General features: G+C 41.7%; 1 protein-coding gene across 7 annotated transcripts in view; it reads right to left on the bottom strand.

Moving 5' to 3' along the window:
- Positions 1-25,066, bottom strand: part of Rbp6 (RNA-binding protein 6) — a 1,141,481-nt gene that overhangs the window by 393,624 nt on the left and 722,791 nt on the right. For all 7 annotated transcript variants that reach the window (XR_013079560.1, XM_076763808.1, XM_076763806.1 and 4 more), the window contains exon 5: positions 23,747-23,788. Coding sequence is in view for 6 of the 7 variants with exons in the window: in XM_076763808.1 (XP_076619923.1) it covers positions 23,747-23,788 (42 nt within the window). In the remaining variant the exon portion in view is untranslated. The remainder of the gene's footprint in view (positions 1-23,746; positions 23,789-25,066) is intronic.

Genomic DNA, 25,066 nt, shown 5'->3' with positions numbered 1-25,066 from the left:
GCAGCCCCGAACGAAACGAAATCACGAATGAATACGTAATGCTGCCCCGTTCCTGGCCCAACAATCGGCCCTGTTGTTCCCCGCGACACGCGCCGCTTCTTTTCCGCGCCGCGACGCGTATCTCTAATGTATACGGAAGGTAATGACATTTGCACCACGACTCAATCGGGAATTGCCGCCGGCTCAGTTCGAAGGTGTCGTCTGTGGGTTCGACGGACAGCACGCCGGAGAATTCTGATGCTTACGCAGAAATTCATGGACCGCATCGAGTATGCAAATTCCGCGGGAATGGCGTCTTCGTTTCGTTGCTCTACGGCAATTACGAATACAAAGCTTTACGCGCGGAATCGTCGACGAGCGAAGAGCAAGAGGACCTTCGAAATTCGAATTATGCTGCGAACGATACACGTTGGAGTTGCTTGGTGGAAAGAAATTAATACCGTATCATATGCACTTTTCGATCGACCGTCGAATTTATTATTCCATTTCCTGTAGAGCTAAAAACTGATTTATTGAAGCCAACGGGAGATTTGTATTTTTATTAATGTGTGGGGAGATTTTCAGAAAAATTGGAATTCAGAAATATAAATCAAATAGAAGTGAACATGACTTTTTAGCTACTTCAGAATGAAAATATATACTCGATTAACACTGTGAAACTAGTATTTACTCGTCACATTAGAAAAGAAACATAACTCATATTATGTCATAGATTTTACCAAAATAATAACGAACACTTTAAAATGTTCGTTTCATGAGTGTATCAACCTCTGTAGAATTTTAGTAACAATTGTTTTCTAGTATTTTTTCAAAATTCGCTTTCTTTTAGAATTTTACTTACTATATGTTCATTTTAATTTCATACGTGAGTTATACAATTTATAGCAAGGTAGTAACTTGAAATGCCTAAATGTAATAAAGTCGTTTTAGAAAATGGCACGTGTGCTTTAATTTGTATTTTCCAAACCGAACGAGCGAAACGACCGGTGAATTACGGACGTTAGAAAAAGCTACGCAGCTTGACACTCGGGGAGCCCCAATTTAATTGACTCTCCCCAGTTACAAAACGTTCCGTCATCAGGCTCAAGATGATAGATCGCTACTTCCAAGGACGACCTTAATCGCACCCACAATCACGCTCGTGTATCATGATACGTATCTAAACGACGCCCGATCAATTACGGGCAAGTGTTTGACAACTAGATATGGTAAAACTGATTATTATCCGTAGGGAAACCCGACTGGCCTAGAATTCGTGAAAATATACCTCGACGAAAGCACCACGGTTTTACCGTCGCGTTCCTTCGATCCGTTCGCCGACTTAAACTCTCTCTCCGGGGCCGAAGTCTCGCGCTTTCTTTCCTTTTCTCAGAAACAATGAAGCTTCCAATCGCATTTGCGATTCCCCAGCTTCACGGGTGCTAGTCGAGCCCTCGTTCGGTCCATCCCCCTCCCTTTTCTCGGCGTTCTCTGGCTCGTTTCTACCTCCCCCCACGATCCACCGTTTCCACCTGGAAAACGGCTCGCTCGTGAAGCCTTTTACATTTTTATAAAGCAGCTTAATTCGTTGCCAGGCGAGACGGCGCGGTCGACGCACAGAGCGAAACGGAAACCGGGAACCACGGCGAACGAAACGAAATAGAACGCCCCCCCCCCCCAACCCCACACCCCGGAATTCTACGCGGCGCGTAGAAATTTTGACGAACCATCGATCATTTTTTCATATTCGGACGGGCGTGTTTCGTCGATACCCGTTCCACGTTGTTTTATTCATGTATTTGACTTGCAAATTATAGATTGGCTACCCATAAATCAACGATTCCTTCTTACCCGGTTCCGACTATTCTTTTTACTTGATGGCGTTGTTCCTTCCGTCTCGATTATTGTAATGCGGCTCGGAGGCATTGTCGAAACGTTGTTTAATATTTTCCGATTCGTTTGTCCCGCGCAAACAGACCGGCAAATATTCCAACCAGCCAACTCTTCCTTGTTTATACGTCGAACGATCAAAATGTAATAACGGAGTTCAGGCACATAATATTTACCCGTTAGAAAAATAGATCAGATGAGTATCTTTAAATCTCTCGAAACGAAAACGAAACTATTATTTTCGATTCTATCCGATCAAACAAAATTTGTTTCTGTTTTAATCTTGCGAATAATACAATTTTTGATAACTGATAGCGTAAAAGGAATCAGAAAGCTGTTTATTGATAACGAAAAAAAAGATACACTTATGACGACACTTTCCACAATCGCCAGCAGAGGGCTACGCTCAACCTTTCTCTCTCACAAGTACTCGACCATTCAATGTCCCAGCGTCTAAGGCGGGACCTGGTAGGGCCCTCACTACTTTCTTACTCCTCTAATTCTTCCATTATTTTAATCACAACACACCCTGCTTAAAAATATTTAAATAATTAGCAAGGTTCGTACACCTCGCCAGCCAAGCTGAAAGTGTTGAAGCCTCGAGAAAAAAGCGAATTGTAAGATTCTTCGAGCACATCCCCGGTGGTCCAAAGAAGGAAGGCCCTGGAGGCGGAAGGCGCGACGGGGTGGCAAGGCGCGAACGCGGGAATGATAAATCGCGGCCAGTTAAGTACGTTAGCTACATACGGCGGCGCAAGAAGAGAATTATTATTGGAGAATTTATTTCACGGCCGAGGAATTATTGCCACCATTATGCCGACGAGCGAACACGTGTTTTAACTGGCCTCCCCAGGTTAGCTGGTCGCTCGTGCGAAGCCGACCGAGCCACCGCCACGCTCCTCGGACATAATGGTCATTCCTTGGAAGCCTCGTGAACGACCGCCCTCGTGGAGTTTGTGGGTGTTGCACGTGGCCCGCCAACGACTGCCCCAAAACGAATCGCTCGTTTGGGAGCACCGACGGATATTTTCTAATCCTGCCGCCGGAAATTGCGCCTCCTCTGACGTTAAGTATCCCTGGAGTAATGGCTTCTGATAATTTGTCGCGCAACCTAAGTCCCTAGACCGTATTCTCGATGAGTTTGTTCGTTGAATATCAACGATTATAATTGTATCTCGCGGTATGAGACACTGAAACGGTGGAGTCTAAATTACATTGCAATCTCTTGGAATGTACATCTATGTTGTAACTCGTGTGTCATTCGTTATGGGTCAACGTGTTTGTAGCAGAGATATCGAATTTTAACAGAATCATGTAATCGACAGAATTTGCACACGAATTTGTATAGGGAATTCTTAGATACGTTTAAAAATATTAATACAACCCTTTTGAGTGTTTTGAAACAAGTTAGATTGGAATAAATTTGTCAATGTCTTGAAGCCTCCATTAGATTTTGTACTAAGGAATTATTACTGAAAGTGCTATCAAATATTCTACAAAATACCTTGATCCTTCTCTGATTAATATAAACTTTTATTTAGCAGACGGTTTTAAAGACACTGATTTAGATAATATCTTGAAACGTCATTTTGAGAAGGTTCATAAATGTAATCCGAATGTCAAGAGAGGCCTGTAGAAAAAATGTTGAAAATGCTCTTACAGCTCGAAAATGAATACGAAAATAGTTTTCTCGAACACGACTGTGAAAGTAAGCGAGTTATGTTCGAAAATACCAGTATTACATCTTGAGAATTTCTTGAATATTCTCGGACCGAGAACGTCGTTATTTGTTTGAGGGTTCTTACACTACCTTCTGTCGTACCGAGTTTCTCAGGTGTCGATCTTATCAATGTACATTAAAAAAAGTTAGAAGATTCACAATTTCAACAAATTATTCAATAGGAAAGTATAGTTTCATAACATAAATCTCACTATTTTAATATCTAGTCTAACAAGCATTTAAATAAAAAATTCATAAGAAACATTAACCAAAGCTTAAGAGGAAGGAAAAACATTTTAACCAATTTAATTTCGTCTACTGTTTTCCACGCTCTCGCATAACAACAATGGAACTCATTGCACGCGTTACACGTCGTCGCAATAATAATCACGCTGAAATTTCCACGACGCCAAATCCGAATCACTCAGTGTGTCAAGCAGACACACGTGTATTCAAGACGATACGGAAACGTGCCCCTTGCGTAACGACTATACGCGCGCGCCGACTGCATGTACAATCTCGAATTAATTATTCACTTAGATAACGTCGATCGATACGTCATATTAATCACAACAGCACGACTAACGTGGTTAATATTAATCAGCAGTCTAGAAGAGGGTCTACGGGGAGGGCTGCACGCGGCGCGGAAGGTCTGCCATGAAGGGATAGACGCACGTATATCCACAGATTCTAATTACTGATTAGTCGGGCCAAGCAGCGAAAAGGGATTGGAGGCGAAGGTGCACAAATACGCTTGCTTCCCGATAATTGAATTCATAGCCTGTCTCGACGATCCAATTCCGAAAATTTCTATATTTCTATCTTCCTGAGGTCGCACTACGAGGATCTAACATCCAGGGATCTGGTCTAATATTACTCCGACGCGATGGAAAATTGCTAATTCTAACTGGAGCTCGTTAAACATTTTTGATCTCTCGTAATTCGAGAATATCTATTTTTTCAACTTTTCACGTGAATGATCTTAAAAGTTGTTTACGTAGGAATAGTTAAATCGAGAGAACGTATCAATTTTAGGTCCTCTCTTTTACAAAACATTCAAGACAGATGTATACTCTATATCGAATTAAAATTGTGAGAATAAATTCTGAAAGAACCATCATATCTCCAAGATATACGAATCGATAGAAAAATACAAGTTTTAGAGTTTAGTTGAAGTAACGAGGGCGAACGATTAAATTCTTATTTTTCTAATCTTTTAGATGTTCGTAAATATGAAGCTAACCAACAAAGTGATATGCATCGAAGGTTATGTTTTCGGAATATTGCAAGCACACTCATGTTTCCGAAGTATAAATGCTTCGAAAGCCATCTTCGGAGGAAGATGGCGACGGAGAATCTTCGAAAATGGAGAGGGGTCTGGAAGTATTCGTTTCAGGCGCGACACGTGGAATGGCCAAGGCTGACGCAACAGCGAAAGACGTTAAATTCGAGGAAGTAGTTCCATCGACGTGGCAGATTAGTGTACCGGGATGCCTGAAGAGTAGATTTCAAGCTTAATCGAAAACGCGTGCCCGTCAAAGTGTATTCGACGGTGCTTTAGAGGGGCCTCTGGCACGTCGTACCGCTGGCGTCTGTTCTTGGGGGAGTCGGTACGGTTCGGCAGTCGCGGTTTTTGAAAGCCCTTTGCACAAAACAGACGCGAGGTTGCACACGAGGCTGAGGTATCCGCAACCGACAGCGCAGTAGAGACTGCGGTTACCAGACCGCAAGCTACTACCACCTACGCGAGAAATACAGGAGGGGCGTGGGGGCGGTCGAGGCACCGGTGATGCTGTAAACCCTCTAACGAGCTTACTTCCCCGTAATATCTGGGCGTTTTAGTTTAACCCGGAGCGTCAAAGATAAATTCGTTTGCGATTAATTCGCCCGTCCCGCGCGCGACGTGAGGAATTTCCACGCTCGGTGAACGAACAACGCGACTCTTGTCGGTTGCGCGAACGGAACCCGAAGGAGGACCACGCCTCGATCGGGCGCAATCTAATTTCGAAGAAGCTTCGTAATCGATACAACGGCTCAAGCAATTTCTAGTCGCCCTTACACCTGCGGAACCTGGACAGTATCTAATAGTCTAATATTTATAAGGTACCTTTCGCTTATAAAATTAAAGTTCAATTAGAAGATTTAACTCTAGCAGTTAATATTGTGTTTTATTATTTTACGTGTTTTTCTAACTTCATATTCTTAGCACTGTGACGGAGGCCAGCAGGCAATTTAAATATTCACAATGATAAGTATCCGTATAAAAATAGTGATATTTATAAAAATATGAAGCTGAGCAGTATGTAATAGTCTAATATTTATGAGGCACCTTTCGCTTATAAAATTGAAGTTCAATTAAAAGATTTAACCCTAGCAGTTAATATTGTTAAAATATGAAGCTGACCAGTATCTAATAGTCTAATATTTATGTTTCACTTATAAAATTAAAGTTCAATTAGAAGATTTAACCCTAACAGTTAATATTGTGTTTTATTATTTTACGTGTTTTTCTAACTTCATATTCTTAGCACTGTGACGGAGGCCAGCAAGCAATTTAAATATTCACAGTGATTAGTATCCATATAAAAATCGTGATATTTGTAAAAATATATTTTCCATTATGGTATTTGTTTCACAACTCTCTACTTTAGAATAAATGAAATTTTATTCGACGAAAAGCGATTTAAACGCTCGCGTAGAATTGTCATCCCACTTCCCGAAAGTATCGTTGTATAATACGAATGCAATAAATCGGTACCGTTCGCGATTAACTAGGTTTCCATCACAGGAGTAAAGTTTACATTAGCACGATGACACATATCGGATAGTTTGAACAGACTGTTGGAAGAACTAAAACACGTGGATACGAAGCTTTAATTGAACTGCGTCGGCTGATCGATCTGTCAGGACTGTCCTTCCTATTCGAATCAGACCACATGCATATATCAACTAAATTATATAGTTGCAACGTGCACGGGAAACTACGTTTAACGGAGCGCCATTAAAAGCGCGCGGCAGCTAGAAACGGGTCGCGCGTAAACCGTGCTACGCATAGTATGAAACAACGTTTCTCAAACTATGGACCACCAGCTAGAAAGAGAAGAAAAATAAAGCGTATTCAGCGCAGAAAAATAAATCGGGATCATATAACATTTTTTCGTAGGGAACTATTTTCAATTACAATTCTATCAACATTTGACTTTTAACAAGAACGAAGTAAAAAACATTCTAAAAAATTCTTTATCAAACGGTATTTTCTGCATTACTCCAATAAATAGTTCAAATAAAAGAATTTAAGTAAAATAAACATTTCTAAACACAATTTCAGGATATATAAAAAAGAAATTCGACTCAACCAGACGACTAAAAGTTCGGAGGCCGGCGTTTCGCGTGGCATTCAATAATTTTTTTCAGCCTTAGATTTCCAATTCGATTTCGCGGCTTCGAGTGGGTGGCGGGGGGTTAGAAAACTCTCTACGACCCCGCAGGAATTCATCGACAATAGATAAACGGAAATCCCCGGGTTCGGTCGCGCGAGGTGAAAAATATCTCCGACGATGTCTCGACTTTTCCCTGGCCCCTTGCTCGCGCGATTCGTTCGGCCGGGTACCCGTTGTATTCGCGTACAACGGGAAATTGGCCGTAGAATATTTACGAGGCGGTCTCACCCCCTCCACCGTTCGAACATCACCGCCACCAATACCGATGCAGTCGACTGCCGGGGCTCGCTAGACAGCACCTTTTGTGACCGTCGTCGGAAGAGACGGTTCCTCTCAGGTGTGTGAGTGCGGCGCGGGCTCGTACTCAGATTCAAGATTCTATACGACCGCTACGGGAATGCACGAAGATAGCGGGCGAACAAAAGAAGGACTCTCCTCTTTTACACATCGAGACGGGCGCGAACACCCACACACACGGCCGCCGTTTGCTGTAGCAAAAGGGGAAAAGTGGCTGGGCTCGGGGCAGGGGATGAAACGCGAGGGCGAAGTGGGCGGCGAAGAACTGAAGTTGCCGGGCAAGGAACGCAATCGAGTGGGATTAAACCTTCTCGATTGCTTCCAACTTCACGCGAGCTCTTCCCTTCCCTCTGCCTCGTTCCTCTCCTACCCATCGTACGGACCCTCTGTCTTCTCTATTTCTCTCTCAACGCTCCCTCCCCATTGCGGTGAAAAGACGTTTGATAGCACAGGCGACGAGGAGGGGGGTTCCGAGTCAATTCGAGTCGATTCTATCCTTCGAGCTTCTCGGGTTAATTGGACATTTTTTATTGTCAATTTGTGATTGAGATCGCGGCAGCCTTTGTCGCGCAATCCGACGGAAGGAGAGAACCCCGAAATGGCGCTTTGTCCGGCGGCTCGCATTAGGACACCCTTTGTCCCTTATCAGGCGACGGGAACGCGGTATAGTTTCTACTCGAAAGAACAGTTTTCCTTCGATCACCGGAAAGTTACGCAGCGCTCTCCCCTGTTCTTGCTCGCATTATTCGTTCTCGAATGCACCGCGACTCGAGTGCATTTAACGATGCATTCTAGATGCAAGGAAATCGTGCTTTTGTTGGTACTTGTGTCTTCGCAAAATATCGAGACGATTTTAAATGGATTGTACGAACGTAACTGCTTTGGGAATTTTAATTCTTATATTGTGTATCTAATGGAAAGACCAGTGATAGAAAAAGCAAAGGTAATTTAATTAATGGTATTATTGCACAAGCAAAAAACTTTTCAACTCGGTATATGAGTCATTTTTGACACTACAAAGGCATAAAATTACATAAAGTTATTTTAAAGATGAATTAAGTAGTTCTACGCTACGGTTGAACGAATTGTAATAAAATCGAAAGTATAAAATATTAAACTATAGGTGATGAATTAGTTATTTTAATTAGAAAGAAAGTTGAAGAATTTTAGCTAAAAATAAAAAATTTATAAAGAAAATTCGAAAGGCGAGCATGTCTGATCAATACTCGTTATTTCTACTTACTTTGATATTTCAAAACATTGATTTTTTACTTTATTTTTATCATCTAATATTTGTTAATTTACCATTTTCTGATTAGCTGAAACTAGCTAAATCAAATAATATAGTACCATCACAAACCTTTAAAAATACCCAATGCAAGTAGTAATAACGAATATTAGTCAGACATGCTGTACAAGTCTTATTCAGACGCACGAATGCCCCATGAATTTTCAACATGAATTAATTAGAAAGGAAAGACTTGATATTTTCGATCATTGTCTCATGTAGAATGACTATATTTCTGCTTGTGCCACCAGGTGCATAAAATGTATGAAGGTCCTACCAGACGTAAAAATAATATCGTTCGTATTAAATTTACTGTTAAACTTAATATTGTTGTTTTATAAATTTGTGTAACAATCAGAATGCAGTATAATGAAACATATTCTTTTAGCTTAAAATACTTTAAAGATCTTGGCACGACTTGACCTTCCTGCCGTTTCCTGACTTTACTTTAAGTTTCGGGTTCTCAGCCGCTCCACCTAAATCGCACATGAGCACACACGTCGCATAATGTATACTACAGAGTAGAGTGAATTTTATTCACAAACAACCAGTAACAAATTTTGTTATTTAACGAATTAACGAATTGTTCAAACCAACATTCCGCAAATTTACGAACTCTTCAATGTTGTTCGAAACGTCAGAATTATTCTAGCTAGATACAAACTGAAAATTAAATTCAATTACTCAGATCGGTCGGACACTCCCCGTTTATTTGAATAAATCGCCAAGCGGTAGGAGAGTCTCGAGAAGAGAGTCCTCCTTGCGCCCCATTCGGAGATTATTCCGTCCAAGAACGGAACGCTTGATTTTCGATGAAACGAAACGCAAAGCCAGACGACGCTCAACGAAACCACTTTTGATATTTCCACGTTCCTTTATCGTTCTCGGTTCCCGGCGACGCTACGCCAAACGGTTCCGCGAAAAATCGTCCAGGCACGCGAGGTTTAGCTTTCCGGGAAGCGAAAAGCGGGCACGGGCGAACGCGGCAAAGGGAGAGTAAGACTGAAGAGCGACAGGATAAAGCGACAGGCGCGCGCGAGAGAAACGAGTTTCCGCTTTGCTACTTTCGTCAGTGCATCGCAAACACCGGCAAGAAAGAAAGATAGCGCTGTGAAAGGAAGGAACGTCATGGAAGGGACTGGCTCGCTTCACAGGTCTAAATCGCGGACTCTTTTTTTTTTTTTTTTACATGCTTACACGGAGAAAGCCCTGAAATATTAAGTGTGCAATTACCAGACCCATTCACCGTGATGCAACGCTGAGACACGCGTCGGTAACGCACAGAGCGAAAGAGAAGGACGCCAACGCTCGAGAAAGGAGCGTCGGACGAGGGGGGGCGAAGCGCTGGCCGGAGAAAGAAACGACGGGCGAGGGGGGGCGAAACGCTAGCTGCAAGTCGACGAAAGAACAGAGGCACGCGCGCACACTACGTTCCGTTTCGTCCCTCCTCTCTCTCTCTCTCTCTCTCTCTCTACATGTCGATTCAATGTGATGATAAAAAGCGCGCTAGGCAAAAACTGAAAAGCTTTTCGAGACCGCCGGGCTCGGATTGAAGCGTGCGAGCGAGCATGACGAAGAGACGAACCTGTGTGCCGTCATATTGTTCCGAGCTTTGTTCGCGATGCACCGCCGTCCATCGCGCGCCTCGCTATCGTTAAGTCGTCGTTAAAGCACGACGCTGTTAAGTATATTAGACCTGCGGCGAAAGAGCGAACGCGTACGCGGTTAGGTTACTACGATTCGCGATGTTTCGACGAATTGACAAAAATTGATTTACGGAGGCCAGCACAACACGCGTTGCTTTAATACTATTTTAATTCAAGGTAAGAGTCGCGTGAATAGAGCTATATTTATTTACTTTAGTTCATATTCGATTTTAAGGAAAGATATACAGGGTGTTCGACCACCCCTGGGAAAAATATTAATGGGAGATTCTGAAGGCCAAAATAAGACGAAAGTCAAGAATATCAATGTGTTGATTGAGGCTTCGTTAAAAAGTTATTAAAACGTTAAAAAATCTCAAATTATTCATGGAAAAATTATTTTCGGTTGCGGGGGTCAATTACAATCATTTTTGGTGAATAGACATACCCCCGAAATCCTACGCACTTTCGAGAAAAAAATTCCTTACCGAAAATATGTCTGATCATGAATGATGATTCTCCTGAAATTCGGCGAAATTGAAAAGTTTCAAATCGTTCTAAAAAAATTATTTTCGGTTGCAAGGGTTAATCACAATCATTTTTGGTGAATAGATATGCCCCCGAAATCCTTCGTACTTTCGAGAAAAAAATTCCATACCGAAAATATAGTTTGTGGTCAGAAATGTTTCCCCGAAATTTCACACGAATCTTTAAAATGTCATAACTCCTGAACAGATCGAATGATTTTGATATTTCAAAATGCAAACAACGCGTATTTTAGTGAAGAATATGTAGAAATTCCAAGAATATTCGAAAAATTCTTTCTCAACCCCGTAAAGTAACAAATATATAACCCCATAAAAATGGTCCAATTTTCAAACGACCATAACTCCTACAATAGTGAATATATTTCAATGAAACTTTTTTCTGAAGTAGAGCTCATGCTCATACACTTTCGCAAGTGATTCAGAACTGGAAACATTGAAATATACATTCATCAGTCAAACTATTAATTCTAATAATCGAAAGATTTTCATTATATGCACTCTCACTGAATGTCCACTTTTACCCTTAATATTCTCTATATTGTTGATTATGTATTGCCTAACATTGTATTTTCACCCTCGAAGAAACTATATTAAAATTCGTTTCGTTATAATTCACTGTTGTACACTTGTATGCGCTCCCCCTGGTACGTATTACAGGTATTTATTAAATTCAATAAATACGTCGGCCAGAGCGAGGCCCTGGGAGATTTACGAGCGACAAGAATCGAGGAGGTGATGTAATCGCGATGACGGAACGCGAGTGGCAGGATTAAAAGAATAAGGGAACGAATATAAGCCTGAAGGCACTGGCGGCGCTCAACAGGTATAACGGCGAAGTTTTTGAATATTCATGAGGTATCCATTAAACGCGGTGTAATTTGTTTTCTTTGTGGAAACGGCGGCCGTGTACGGGAGCCGTGATCTATTTCGGATACTCGGTTTTAAAATCTCAGATGAAAGCGGCCCGGGCACGAACCCCCGCGCGAGCTTTGCGAAATTTGCATTCCGCGTTGCTGGATTTTTCGCAGGAAACTTCTAGTTCTACGGGGTCCCGCGCGAGCACGCCTGGAAAAATCGTGCCGCTGCCGCGGACTATAAATCATTCGAACGAAAATGTTAACGCTCGCGGAGCCCGCACGCACGGAATCGAGCATTCCGACGAAATTGCAAACGCTTCTAATGAAAAATGATTTCTTAACGTGGCTCGCGTCGGAATCACTTCGTTCGTTTCACTAAACAATTTCGGTGGTAAACGTTTTACGATCGAACTCCTATTTCGTAATTCGATGGAAAATTAACGCATTACTACCCAGAGTTAGATAAATTCAATGATAACTCAATTATTGAAATGATCGTATATTATACAAATCAAAAGAAATGGGACAAAATATATTCTGTGGAAAACAACGATTCAGCCATGGTTTACCGTCATTCGTTTCTCGATATGAATGAACTCTTTTATGCAAAGCTATATAAAATTCTCTGGAATAAGGATGTTAAATAAATAAATAGAATAAATATCTGTCGACTATGTTTGGCGCATCCATAAATAAATTCTAGTCCACTGCGTGTTGATTCGAGAAGCTTATGGAAACACGAATCCCTAAAAGACAATAAATATTCTTTCAGTCTCGATAGATACAGAGACAAATATTTACTGCAAGGTAGATATTTACTACAATCTTCTTTAGAAGATCTTCTACTTATGAGAGTCTCATTGAACAACTTTAAGATCTTTGTAGTATAGAATTGTATACATTTCATATAATACCCAGCTTAAATTGAGTTGTATTATGTCCTCGGAGGAAATGAAATCTTCCATGCGATGAAAGTAACTAAATTATAGAAATTCTTCAACGATATTCTATTCATTTGTTAATATACAATTTCAAGAAAATAATGTACGCTTCTGCTATCGTCGAGGGAAGACATAAAGTGTTTCTTAACAAAATGCAAGTTTCACTTCCGACTTGAATCGTAACTTTCGGAATCGTGTATACACTACAAGTTACAACTTATAATTCTGGGCGGAAAACATTGAAGTTATTGTGCTTAGCTACTGCACACAACTTGTAAGAGATAGGAGAATGGGAGGGGGTATGAATGACTTAAACCAACGCGACAAGCACCAGACTCTGACGCCCTAAGGGCAGATGTTATTGCTTCAACTTTGAACTACAAACTTTCGAAAACGTAATGAATGTGAACTAACTAACAGTAAACGTCATTCAACAATGTGCATTTCGTCAAAGAAGATGCGGAATATTAAGTCTGAAGATTGTGACGTTCATCACACTGGATTTCCTCGGTTTACACAGGGAGGAACTTCTCCGTGGAACATTATTTAATACTGAAACTTGGTGAGATTTAATAAAGTCTCTGTAAAAGATGTTTTTGAACTCTATATTAACTGGATATATTTTATACTTTTCGTCGGGAGTGTCTCTTTCTATTAATCGTCACTGTCATAACTTTTCGTTTCTTTTCAAGTAGCTAAAACATTTCTTTTCGTTATTTTTGGTATCACTTCAAAGTATAGCTGGTTTAACTCAAAATTATTTATATGTAAGTCATGTTTGGTACAATTTTCATCCTAGAATCGTCAAGATTATAAATATAGAAATCTTACAATTACAAAATAAAAAATACGCAAATTTTATATTTCTTGTTTATATATTGCTACTATATTTTTAAGAATTTGTGCTTTTATTTGATGCTTCTAGAATGGCGGAATGCGATTACGAACGTTCCAATTTGAAACTACGGTTATCGTTGTAAAATTTCGTAGGATAAATTTTCCCGCCGAGTGCCGGAATTTTCGGCGCCGGGAAATAAAGAAGAGCCAAAAGTCGAGAAACAGGGACTACCCTAGTGTATAAACCAAGGGGTTAACGACGTTTGCCGAACAAAAGCGGCGCGCCTCGCGACACCGAAAAATCTGGCGGGAGCGTCACGCCGGAAGCTCAACCGGGGCTCGTTTCTCTAAACCGCAGGTAGTTGTATCCACGAAGTGAAGTGTCGCTCCGAAAATAGCTGGTTCTCTCTCTGAACCGGGAAACGATGGAAAGACGGAACAGGGTGGTACGTGTTTGCGTGAAAACCCGCGATAGAAGAGGAACGAGTACGCGGTGGGCGACGATGGAAGCGTAAAAGTGGTACGCTAGCGCGCTCGCGAGCGCGTTCACGTATTCGCGTAAACCGCGAACTGGTACGTGGGTGTATCCGTGTACACGAGTCGACGATGGAGAGTAAGGGGCTGCCGCGCATCACGTATACCTATACATTATCTAGCAGCCATTTCGGTGGCATCATGGCGTGGCTCCCCGAGTTTACGGGCTGCTCCATCACGCGAGAGCTTAGCTTATCTCAATGCGACACAACATATCTGAGGCTCCCGTCTACCCGCCAGCCGAGAAACTACTGTCGGTAGCGACAGGTGGCAGCCACCGTGTGATCCGTGGTCAAAGGATACCCCACCGCGGAGACAGCGCTGTTTAGAAAGTTCCGTCGAAGATTAACCCGACGATTTATTTCGTTGCTGAGGGACAAACGCTGACCGGCTCGTTCAGAAACCGGAGTCGTTTGGGACCGTTTCATGCCCAGGGCATTCGGACAACGGTTAATCGCCAGATACCGCGATAACGTGACCCTTTCACGCAATTCCATTTGAGACAAAACGTTTCTTGAGTACAGTAATGATTCTTAAAATGAACTTGTGATTCGTAAATTGAACGTTTCTATTCCTTTCAACTTGGGGGGCCTCGCTTGGAGCCCTGCGAAGCGTGAAACACAATGCTTTGTGAAAAGCCTTTCCACTCGTTATCCTTTTCTTCTTCGTTCATTTTTTCTCACTCATTACTGTCCTTTTCTTTTGTTGTCGGCGAAAGATAAAGGCGACTCCGAGACTCGGTCACATCGCTGTGTAAACGCTGGTGTCGAATTTCGTTTTCGCTGTACGAGAAATGAACTTGCTAACCTAGCGATGTTCATTTTGAGAATCATTACTTGCTAGCGGAGGTTAACTAGCGGACGCCTTCTTTTTCTTTAGAAGTTTATCATTTTCTCTCGCAGACAATTAACGATGAATACTGCAACGTTAATTTTGTGTTACGAAAATTTCAAAATCATTGTTACGTCGCGAGCTGAACAATAATAGACAGCTGGATTTAACCTACAGGTTGTGGTTTATCGATTCCTGGTCTAAACTGATCAACTTGATTGAGCTAGAGGGCCCAGGTTTTCACTGCTTTACGTGTTTATTCAAGGAAACGGTGACCCAAAAAGTCAATCGATCAGACGTAACTAAATGAATCGAGTAAAGTTGCTCGATTTACACAAAGTTTACGTACACATATGTGTATACAGGATGATCCTAGAAATTAGGGCAAGCTACCTTCTAAACGGAGATACAAAATATTGATACATGGAAAAGTTAAATCAACGGTGACCAGCTTTAAACGATACAATTTTTGCCAATACAATATGCATTTGTTTTTTTAATAAAAACATGCATTCATTTTAATAAAATCAACTTTTCTCATTATAAGACACTCGAGAATAGAAAGTAGCAAACAGTGTAATGATTTTACTTTCGTTGCCACGAAATGCACGCATAAGAAATCCATTTAGAAAACGATATTTACTAAGGTATTTATCGGTTATCGATATTGCCCTTGACGCCGATTCCATTCGAAGCATCGACGACAGGATACGTTATTCTTGATAGAGCATTATTACTTTTTAATCAATTGGTACTAAAAAGACACCGTCGGTATTCTGGGGTACGGATTTTAAATCCGGATGTTTTTCAGAAGCGATTGTATAAGTCGAGGAAAAGGACCAGCGGAGATCGGGTAGGGCAATAAAATTGATCACCTCGAAATCCGCATGATAGGAGGAAAAGAAGAGCGGGGGGCGCGGGGGCCAAAGGGTGGGTGGAAGGGAGAGCATTAAAGTGCTTTGCGCTCGGTCGAGCTACGAATTTCAATCTGGAGCCTCGAAACGATCGACCCTCCAGTCAGAATAGACCTGGATAAAAGAGAGATTATCGGTTCGTACCTTTTGATAACTCGAGATACCGAACTTTTTCATATCGCTAAACGACGAGCCGGTGACCCTCTTAAATATCTATGATCAGAAAACGCAGTCGTTATTAAGCTGTACGCGAGACAAATGTCACCAACGGACGGGAAAAACAAATCGGCGTAGCAGAGACTTTTTGTTAGCCAAGATTCTGGCAACCCTTATTCGGGTTTGCTTCAAGGACGCGACTCGTGTCGTGTAACGAGAAGAGACATCGCCTTTACTGCTGCCTGTCCTCGTCTCGCGGAACGTGATATTTCTCCGCTAAACGATAACATTACACCTCCTACCGTTGCCTGCTTCTATCCGAAGTAGCCCAGCCATAAATGCACTCGGATCCTGCGGTATCTGTCACCGAATGGCGCGTATGATCCCTGACTCCGGCCGTAGAAACCTTCAGGGACAAAGAACACTGTACAGACATTGGACGCCACTTACGACGCGCAAACATACCCTCCCCTCGCGGCTACGACCCCCTTTTCTAGGCTGTCGGTCCGTATAGCCGGGAGGGAGGCTCGCCGCTGAAGGGAAAGTGGGCACGCTGGCCAGCAAGACGAAAGAAGACCGAGCCCGATGTTTCAGAGGAAGGTTGCGAAGGTCCTCGGGGTTGGACTGTGTCCACAAGGGTGCCACGGGTGAACCGTGGAGGAGGGGGTGTTCCAGAGTACACACCCCGTATAACCAACGAGCCGTCGCTTTGAATAACCTAGCCGCGTATAAAATGCATGGGATTTCGCTCTAATGCCGGCCAGGGAGTTTGCCAGGGAGCGTATTTAGTCCCGAAAGATGAATGTAACAGGTCTCTTTTGACCCGCCCACCGAGAAAGGAAATGGGAACCGAAAGTATCCAAAGGATGTACGTGTAGTCGTGGGTCCTTGCTCTACTCGGAATCGCAAATTGGTCTTTCGGGAAAGCTCGACGCTGTCGCGCGAACTTTAGCGATCCTTACAACCTTTAATGCTTTGACCTCGAGATTTCGCCCCGAGCGAATCTCAGGGAACGGCCGCGCGCTTGTATAAACCGACCGACTAGGATTCCTCGCGCTGCGAAAACCAGTCTCGATAAAACGATCGCCTCTAACGAACGATTCGTTGTTACATCGCTATTAAAACGATTCCTATTTTTAATTTTATTATTTCTGTTTTAAACAACCTGGTGATTGTAAACACTTTCTCCAAAGGAATGCCTGAACAGCGTTCTATTTTTCAGTCACCCTGTTGCGACCCTCGAAAAAGGCGATACGAATTATATGCAAATTAGAAGTGATTAATGATACGGGGGTGATAGGCCTTGAATAAGCTAGTTACAAAAAACTTTTGTGTTTGATACTTTTCCTCAAAGGGGATGTAACATCGAAAAAACCTTGACCTGGCAAAAACTAAAAATAAAAATTTTAATCACGAATTACATATTTCAAATTTTACCGTTGGTTCTCTATTATTCGAATGAACTACTGCCTAACTCTGGACCCTCCATGACGATAAATGGAACCATGGTGGAGCGGCTATAATTTCTAGCAATAATTCCGCGGAGTTACACGGAAGAGAATAGATCAACGGACAGTGGACGCGATGTTGGACGAAAGGAAGCGGTCGCGGAATGGCACCCCCGCCAGGGTGGATCAGGGAACGAACACCGTTGATACACCACAAACGGCAACGACCGGTCGACTAGCTGGGTATCTCACTCGACGAAGGAAATAAAACGACTCTGGTGAAAGAAGGTACGTGGGCGGTTGCGAGGGCACCGGAGGTAGAGATGATACTAGACGAGGAGACGAACCGGTAGGGGTGAGCGTAGAGGAGCTGAACACCCTAGGGAGCCGGCAGCTCGTTACGCGAGACGTGGCACAGCTCTCTTTCTCCCTTCTATTCTCTGTTCCTGGGCTTTCCTTCGCCTCCCCATTCTCCCGTTTCCCTCCTCTCTGCTGCCCTCCCTCGCGGCCCTCTCAAACCTTGATCCTTTTGCACATGTATCTCCATCCTTCTCTCGCCCCTGCTCTCAACGCCCCACGTTTTCGAGGTAACGGCGGTCTGAATAATGTCCCGCGTATACGCCTGTCTCTATATGTACGTATCGCTACTCAGTAACAAGTGGATATTATGCTGACGCTATTGCTACCCCGTACCGCCGTTGGCCCTGGTTAGGGGAACGCCACCATCGACAGCGATTACGCTTTAGGCGCCGCGCTAGCCACCCCGACAGTCTCGACACTTTTCCAGACCAGCCAAATACGCCGGATCGATTACTTCCTTACGATTTTTACGCGCAGTTTTCTCGTTTGTATAATACCTTTACCAGTAGAATCGCGGAGAATTTTATTACAGCAATTTAATTGTCTTAATAAGTTTAACCAATTTAATTTTTTCGTTCTCTAAATTTTAGCCCTTTTGCACTCCAATGTCGCCGCTCTGGCGACAAACATATTCGATGGCTGAAATTGTTATTGTTAGGTAAACCGGACGTAGCTAAGTATAAAAGAACACAAAATCAACGCAAAGAAAAATAAGAAATAAAAATGTCGTTTTAGAAGCTTATGAAGCCCTAGCCTAATCTATCCCAAAATCGAAGCGAAAAGTATGAAGAAAAGAATGTATGTTTTCCAGCACGAAAGATCCCGGAATGAAACGTATAACTCACTGTCTGATATCTGAAGTAAATAAACCGCCAGCGGCGAACGTATTGAGAATTGCCTGTGACTGTCACGACCATGTGGAAATCTGTCAGTCAAGCGAGCCCTCCTATGTCACGTGTGCATGTCTTAAGGATTTTAAGTTCAATCTTTCAACATATTTTTCTTATACGATTCTCGTCTCGCTCTGTTTCTCTTTTCGACGCTTTCCTCTGGCGTGCATTCAGCGCGATAGACAATAGGCTAAAGGAGGAATATGAAGAAAAGTAACAGAGGGGAACGTTGAGGCGCTCCTGGAGGACTCGGTAATGACTGTCGCTACTTTTCCACCATGTCGGAAGCACATTGCGCCATTTCCGCTAGCCCGGAAGTGCGGTAACAAAGCGCTTCCGGCACGCGGTCTCGAGGAGGTTGTTACGACAGGCTGTAGCGTAGGGACACTCGGTGACATTTCAATGAACTTTGTGGCACAGCCATTTTCTCCGTAAAGTTCATCGGGTCTAACATGTGTTTTGGGGGTTGACGAACTTTTGACGCTAAATTTCGAGCCCCGTTGAGGGACCCAAGACGAGGAATATCGCTACCAAAGTTCAGCATCGGGTCTAAATAAACGTCAAAGTTGCGTTTCAACCGTATCAACGACGCCCGGATGCTTGCCGTTGGAGAGGCAGAAATTTATTGCAACGTCAAAAATTTGGTATTATAATAAGGGAGTATAAAGTCTCATTATTGCCTTCGTGCTGGAAAAAAGTTACGAGCGTTACCAGTGGAAATATTCAGGAATTTTAATAAGGAATTTAATGTTAGGGAATCGATCGTTCCAGCCTGAATTGTATTATAGAATTGACGTAGTTTATTTTAAATTATAAAATCTCGATTATGAAGCAAAACGAAGGTCAAGAGGCAGGAGTGCAAGGTAAAGTTTCATTTTCATTTTATTCGCTAAAACTTCCCCAAAGTTTTATACCACATTAAAGATATCATTTATCACAACAAAATATTTTTACAGTTCGGTTAATTCAAAGCGCCCTTGAGCATTTATTTTTTAAATAAATCGTGATCGAGGATAACATTTGCTCCAACTGCACTCTTTTCAATCACAAGAAAACTACTGACAGCCTTTCTGGGATTATTGGCAACGGTACGTAGAATCTAATTATGGAAAAATCTCAATCTATCCTATTTTGGCACTTAGCCCCTTCGATGCTTCCTTTCTACAATTACTTTCTGACGTTTCATCGCTCGAGCTTTCATCCAGAAGAACCCACCCGCTGTTATTGTTCGATAGAAACCCTCAATTACAATGTGCCCTTTCCTTAATCCGTGGAAGTGACTCGTTGAACGCTTTCCAATCTAATTTAACGAAAGAACGTAAACCCCCGGTGCGCTTCCGGATCGAAGTCCCCGACGGCGTACGACTCGTCTAACGGCGATTATCATCGCGGGAACGTATGATTTGCTCCCCGGTTTACGTCCACTTTAAGCGGGATACGCTATTCGATATCGATATAAAAGGAATTTCCTTAAGAATGACTATACGATGACATCTATTATAGCGTCGAGTTATCGCGCCGCGGATCGCGCCAGACGTGCCAGTATCGTATCGTACGCGCGGCCGAGCGGAGTTCCTGGCACCGATCCCGAATTCGAAACGGAACGCGTGCATTCGTATTACTTTTTCGAACGAGCTCCGCGGCAGACGAAGAGGGACGGCAGGAACGGAGGAAGAGAGGGTTCGAGGCCAGCGCAGCCAACGCCATTTTATGAAAATTGCACCGCCCGTTCCAGCTGCCCCGAGCGTTCAGGCGAAATATGTTACTTCCATCTCGCGATTAATGGTCGTTATTTTATTTCAAATACGCGCGCGCCCACTACGAGCCGCCCGGAAGAACCGTCGAAAATTGGCTGCACCGAATTTTCATAAGCAGCTTCGATTTCTGTTATTTTTCCGTTTCTGTACTTAGAATTAATCCAAGTTTAACAATTTTTAACCTAACTCGAAACTGTTAAAATTATTTGATGCACGATCAAAAATGTCGTATTTAAATTTGTTGCGAGAATAGGTACAAGATACGTATTCATCGATAAATACTGTGATTCGTGAATTAACCTTGCTGCACTCGACAGTTCAAAATATATCACTACTGCAAAAGGTCGGATACAAATTTGTTGAATATTTATTTGCTAAATAAATACGACAGATAATATTTAATTGATGTAGTTTTACAAAACGAAAATGCTGTTCTTAGCTCGACGGTTTTCTGCTAACTGAGCTTGAGGCTCCGGGAAAAAAGACGAGACGCTCAGGGGATGCAATAAACGAGTGTCCTCCTCAGGAGACTGTACCAATGGATACAAATTTTCATTAAAAATACATGCATGCAATGCTTATTCTCAACAAAATTAACTGAATATTATCGAACGATAGTGAAACTTTTAATTTATTTTACATAGTAACAGCAAATCTATTTCGTTAAAACGACTCGTCTTGGAATATTCCTCGTGATTTTCCATGATAATCGACGAAATTGCCACTCGCATTCTCCTATCGAATAATAGCGCAAATTGGGGGCCTGTTATAGATGAAGGAGGAGGGACGGGGGACTTTGAAGCTGAAATAATAAAATTTTTATCGAGGCAATCCGACTGATCGTTCGAATTCAGACTCTAAACTTAACGTTATAGGACTCATCAATATTATTTGTTAGCAATTATGAATTTAATTGATGTAATGATATGGTTGTATACTCTAATTAAGAGAAAAAAAAATGCATTTTAATGCAACTGTCAACGTAGCGAATTATAATAAAAATATGCGCAACGGGTGTCCGTAAACCTAGTGTTAACCTTGGCTTGAATTTGCCTTAGGAATGAAGAAAGACACTCGACAGTTCAAAATATATCACTAGTGCAAAAGGTCGGATAAAATTAATTGAATATTACTGAATGCTGCAGCTTTTAATTTATTTTACATAGTAACAGCAAATCTATTTCCTTGAAACGACTCGTCTTGGAATATTCCCCGTGATTTTCCATGATAATCGACGAAATTGCCACTCGCATTCTCCTATCGAATAATAGCGCAAATTGGGGGCCTGTTATAGATGAAGAAGGAGGGACGGGGGACTTTGAAACTGAAATAACAAAATTTTCATCGAGGCAATCCGACCGATCGAACGCGCGGCTCGTTAATACCCCAGATACGTGATTACCGGTCGGTCGGCGGTGAATCGTGATTCCCCTGGTCGTGTCATAATTTATGCGTTTCCGGCTTTCGACGACGGGATGAAATAAAATTGCCGACGGCGCGGACCGCTTTTGTAAAAATGCAGAAATGTCGCGAGGACGCGGCAACAAGCGCCGCGCAGACGGACACACACGGGGCGGCCTCCGATGAAAAGAGCTCGGGTGAAACGGGATCGACGTAGCATCGAGCAACGAAGAGGGGCGGGGAGGGAGACGGTTAGGGTCCACGGAAGAGGGAAGAAGGGAAAGGGTACAATTAAAATTAGCGCAATTCAGTCACTCGCCTGGTAATTCGCGTGCCTGGCATTTATATTATTAAGCCGCGCAAATTTCTCTCGCCTCTCCTACCACCCCTTCTCCTATGCGCGAATACACACGCGTACGCGACCCCGTCGACCCACCCTCCGCTGCACTTTGCCTCTTCCCCTTTTGATACGGTTCCGTCCTCGTCCCATCCTCCTCATCTCGCCGCGCGGAGTCTGAAGCGGCGAGAATTTCGGCCGTTAGTCACCCGCCAAGTAGAGCGGGGGAGAAAATAATTCCCGGTTTTGAAATTAATTACATCTAATCGCTCTTATTACGAGAACGAGACGGCTTTATTATTCTCTCTTCGGTCGCGGTCCTTTGGTCACTCTCTCCCTTTACGAATCCCACTTTTCCCCATTGTTTCGTCGTTCGACTTCCTATTACAGAGCCATTCGAATAGTTTACCATTCGGACATTTAACAAATAATCAAACATCGTTACTCGAATATTACTAGACATTACTGTTCAAATATTATTACCGTAATATCTCGAATATAATGCGTGTCCGTGTGTAACGAGAATGCATGAATTAACCCGTAAATCCGTGATGCAAGGTTCATTTATGACATGCGCCCATACATTTCCTAGATTTTGATTTCAATTGCATAAACGTTAGTTCAAAAATCAAACAAGAATTCATGATAAATATTATCCAGTTTGGAATAATGTTGTACATGTACTTGTTTAATGTTAAAATCAGTGTGTCTTATACGCGAGTATTTAGCTGGTAAAAACGAGAAAAAATTGTGCACATTCGAGTATGGCTATTTCCATACTGCTACTTGAATATTAGTACTCGAATAAGATATTCATATATTTGTACTCCACAAGATGATTTTGAAAACTAGGACAACCTCTAGCTCATTTCTAAGCAGATGCAAAGAATTCATAAAGGGAAAAGTTAAATCTCTCACGCGAGACCAGTTTTTGATGACACAATTTTCTAGATCGGTGCAACGATGCAAGTGTAATAAGTACTTGCATTTATTTTTTAAATTAGACCACGCAGTGTTTTACATAAACTGATACTTCTTATCATTCCGCGTATGAAAGTATTACGATCTAACCACTGAAACCATTTTATTTTGTGAGATATTAGATATTTTATGTTTATTTTCAACCACGATCAAAAAAAAAAAAAAAATAACTCGACAGACGAAGTCCCACGCATTAATTCGTTTGCACAATCAGGACTCAGTCAACGTTTTTTCTTGTAGAGTTCTTAACAAGATAAAGTGTCTTCGCGGCGTTTTGTTTCAATTTATGATACGAAAGTTGATATTAAAACTGGTTGTGCAATTCTAGCTGCTGCACAACTTAAGAATGTAATGAAAAATGTAAGGAAGCGAGTAATAAAATATTTAGACGTTCATGGTGAAACGTCGGAACACCTGTTGGAATAAAGTAATATCCTATTATAAAATATGAAATATCTCATAAAGTATTGCGTTTTTAAATGGGCATTTTGTAATACCTTTTTTATACAGACTGACGTAACGAATTAATTATGTAAAAAAATGCATACTTTTGTTTGAAAAACAAATATTTCTCGTTGGCTTCTGTACAAACTTGTAAAATTTTATATTCATTAAGGATAATTATCCTTGTAGAGTAATGAAATAGTGCGCAAAAATTCTATATGATCGCGATTAAAAGATTTGAAACTTTTTTTACCTTTGGATGTGTTCTCCTTGGAAACGCTACTTTTGGGTCGATCTGTAACAGAAAGGGAAACAAGAATTTAATAATCAGACATCTGTTGCCAAACAATTCCAAAATTTTTATTATTATGATGAAATAGAAATTATTCTAGTCAAAGTTAAAGGCTGTTTTAACACTGTGTTGTATAAATATTATATTAAATGATAAAAAAGACGACCTTTTAATTACAGAAATATCTATAAATTAATTAATACTTGCATTAAACAATAACTGGCTAAATCTACAGGGCCACTAGTTGTTTCGATAAAAAAATCATAATATCTAGAGTATTTTTTCAATTACTTTAAAAGCAATCTTTTTATTGAGTTTTATATGATATTATGTAATACAAAATTAATCCTTGTATTATATATATATTTATATTAACCGAATTACATGTTTTAACTTTCCTATTTTAAGTTACTATTTAAATTTTTTGAATATAATGATTGGTTTTAACAAGAAGAAATTAGCGGTCTTTAGGTTCTTTTGCACGAAGTAAAAATAAGTAGAATTTTCCAGCGTGTAGCTAGCCACAGCAGCGCGCAACGACCGAGAATAAGTGGTATCGTACAATATGTAGTCAGCCATTGGATCCATCCAGTAGAACTGATCAAGTACTCGAACAGAATATTGCGATCGATTCGAATACTCGAACATTTCGAGTAGACGCATTATACCACTAGCTCCGAAAATTCGAGTTTCGGAGCCCATTTTCTTCTATCTTCTCGAAATATCATTCGAATAATCGTAGACTCCGCACGATCGAATGAAACGATATTTACATGGCAGAAATTACAAATGGAATTGAAATGAATTACAAAAAGGTAATATACCATGTGACCAAAACAAACGAATTATAAACACTGCTGTGAGTTTGAGAAATATACAAAAACCATTAATCTATTTTACAATACTATCGACGATCACTTTCAAAGCTGTAAACACATTGTTCATCAAAATAATATATTGTCCACGACACGCGATAAACTAATCGCAGAACCGTGCAATAAATTATCGCACAATTATAAAAGTTCCAAATCAAATTACAAGCGCGAACGAGATCAGACCAAATCGCCCGACGCGGAAACGAGCGCTGTAGGACAACAGTTGCGGGCAAAGGTTAAACAGAAGTGGTAAAACCAAGAGGGAAACGCGACGGGGGTGGAAATGGAACAAACGGAAGCGAAGAAGCCGTCTGCTTCCCAGTTGGAACTCCCATTGTAATTAATTACCGGGTAATAAAAAGTAGTTGCAGGAATACTCCGGGCCGCAAAGGGTTCGCGAAAGGGG

This window comes from Colletes latitarsis, chromosome 4 (assembly GCF_051014445.1).
Source record: "Colletes latitarsis isolate SP2378_abdomen chromosome 4, iyColLati1, whole genome shotgun sequence".
In the NCBI taxonomy this organism is placed as follows: domain Eukaryota; kingdom Metazoa; phylum Arthropoda; class Insecta; order Hymenoptera; family Colletidae; genus Colletes; species Colletes latitarsis.
Note: the sequence above shows the minus strand (reverse complement) of the source record. Positions and strands in the feature narration are given on the sequence as shown.